Source organism: Teleopsis dalmanni, chromosome 1 (genome assembly GCF_002237135.1).
Source record: "Teleopsis dalmanni isolate 2A chromosome 1, ASM223713v2, whole genome shotgun sequence".
Classification (NCBI taxonomy): domain Eukaryota; kingdom Metazoa; phylum Arthropoda; class Insecta; order Diptera; family Diopsidae; genus Teleopsis; species Teleopsis dalmanni.
The window spans coordinates 131,834,562-131,835,595 of record NC_051846.1 but is presented as its reverse complement, the minus strand read 5'-3'; the positions used below and the strand labels follow the sequence as shown (position 1 = coordinate 131,835,595).

The following is a 1,034-nucleotide window of genomic DNA, read 5'->3' as shown; positions in this document are numbered from 1 at the left end:
TTTTGGGAATATATGACATTAATAAAGAACAAGAAATTTATACTGACGCAAGCAGTATTGGACTTGCAGCGATATTAATGCAACGTGAAGATAACGGAATATCAAAGCCCATAGCATATTTCAGTCGATTATGTACAGATGTTGAAAGTAAATATCATGGATATGAATTAGAAGTTTTAGCGGTAGTTGAAGCATGTCAACGTTTTCGAATGTATCTTTTGGGCAAACATTTTAAAATCTTTACGGATTGTTCAGCTATTTCCAGTATTAAAACAGTAACACCAATGATTCCACGAGTCGCAAGATGGCTGTTAAAATTGCTCGAATATGATCATACGTCAAGTCATCGCCCAGGTAATTTAATGGCTCACGTTGACGCAATGAGTCGAGCTCCTGTTGAACCGCCATGCGAAGTTGATGATGTATCTGCAAATTTAATGATGATTGACATTTCGAATGAGGATTGGATTTTGACAATGCAACAGCAAGATGCAAATTTACAACAGATCATTGATATTTTAAAAGGTCGTGTCGATTCAACACAGCGAGAGCAGCATGAGAAGGAATTCATTTTAAAGGGAAATCGGCTCTATAGAAGACATCATGATGGGAAAGAGTTACTGGTCATACCAAAAGGAATACGATGGAGAATTGTGAAACTTTGTCATGATGATGCTGGTCATCCAGGTATGGATGGCACAATAAAACGTATTAAACAACATTTTTGGTTTCCTCGATGTCGAAATTTTGTTAAGGGGTACATCAAATCATGCATTGAATGTTGTTATAATCGAAGTACAGCAAAGAAAGAATGTCAACTATATGGTATGGAGATACCGAGGGTGCCGTTCGAGGTAATACATATGGACCATCTAGGACCTTTTATTAGAAGCTGCAGTGGTAATGAATATATCATAGTGATCGTGGATGCACTAACTAGATATGTTGTAACTGTCGCTGTTAAATCAACGAAAACCAAACCTGTAATAGAAACACTTAATCAACTAACATTGTATTTTGGTCTTCCCAGTAAA

At 36.7% G+C, this 1,034-nt stretch overlaps 1 protein-coding gene across 1 annotated transcript in view; it reads right to left on the bottom strand.

Moving 5' to 3' along the window:
• Window positions 1–965: 965 nt before the first annotated feature.
• The window catches only part of LOC119666162, a 1,901-nt gene continuing 1,832 nt past the window's right edge, over window positions 966–1,034 (bottom strand). The window contains exon 2 of the mRNA XM_038075445.1: window positions 966–981. Within this exon, the coding sequence (XP_037931373.1) occupies window positions 966–981 (16 nt within the window). The remainder of the gene's footprint in view (window positions 982–1,034) is intronic.